The sequence below is a fragment of the Bison bison genome, unplaced genomic scaffold, assembly GCF_000754665.1.
Source record: "Bison bison bison isolate TAMUID 2011002044 unplaced genomic scaffold, Bison_UMD1.0 scf7180017864334, whole genome shotgun sequence".
Lineage (NCBI taxonomy): Eukaryota > Metazoa > Chordata > Mammalia > Artiodactyla > Bovidae > Bison > Bison bison.
This window is the reverse complement of record NW_011494906.1, coordinates 1,720,332-1,721,249: the sequence shown is the minus strand read 5'-3', so window position 1 is coordinate 1,721,249 and position 918 is coordinate 1,720,332. Positions and strand designations below refer to the sequence as shown.

Genomic DNA, 918 nt, shown 5'->3' with positions numbered 1-918 from the left:
AGACCGTTCAACTACCTTCCCCTCCTCCCCTCCCCAAGTTCCCTCCAGCCAGAGGAGCTGGGGGTGGGTCTCCCCGCCCCTCTGAGTCTCACCCTTCCCTGCACCCCCCTGCAGGAGCAAGTCCCAATCTGAGATGAGCCTGGAGGGCTTCTCCGAGGGGCGGCTGCTCTCCCCAGTGGCCGCGGCCTCAGCTGCCCGCCAGGACCCGGTAGAGCTGCTGCTGCTGTCTACCCAGGAGCGGCTGGCAGCTGAGCTGCAGGCGCGGCGGGCGCCGCTGGCCACCATGGAGAGTCTGTCGGACACGGAGTCTCTGTACAGCTTCGACTCGCGCCGTTCCTCCGGCTTCCGCAGCATCCGCGGCTCGCCTAGCCTCCACGCCGTGCTGGAGCGCGACGAGGGCCACCTCTTCTACATCGACCCGGCCATCCCCGAGGAGAACCCATCCCTGAGTTCGCGCACCGAGCTGCTGGCAGCCGACAGCCTGTCCAAGCACTCGCAGGACACGCAGCCCCTGGAGGCCGCCCTGGGCAGCGGGGGCGTCACCCCCGAGCGGCCCCCCAGCGCGGCGGCCAATGAGGAGCCGGAGGAAGGGGGCGGAGGGGCAGCCCCCCGCAGCGGAGAGCTGGCGCTGCAGGAGGGGCGCCTGGGGGACTCACCCAGCCCGCAGGTGCTGGAGTTCGCCGAGTTCATCGACAGCCTCTTCAACTTGGACAGCAAGAGCAGTTCCTTCCAGGACCTCTACTGCATGGTGGTGCCGGAGAGCCCCACCAGCGACTACGCGGAGGGCCCCAAGTCCCCCAGCCAGCAGGAGATCCTGCTCCGAGCCCAGTTCGAGCCCAATCTGGTGCCCAAGCCCCCACGGCTCTTCGCTGGCTCAGCCGACCCCTCCTCGGGCATCTCGCTGTCACCCTCCAGATC

The 918-nt window shown here is 69.2% G+C and overlaps 1 protein-coding gene across 1 annotated transcript in view; it reads left to right on the top strand.

The window, feature by feature from the left end:
* Positions 1 to 918, top strand: part of DAGLA (diacylglycerol lipase, alpha) — a 27,520-nt gene that overhangs the window by 25,168 nt on the left and 1,434 nt on the right. The window contains exon 19 of the mRNA XM_010854062.1: positions 115 to 896. Within this exon, the coding sequence (XP_010852364.1) occupies positions 115 to 896 (782 nt within the window). The remainder of the gene's footprint in view (positions 1 to 114; positions 897 to 918) is intronic.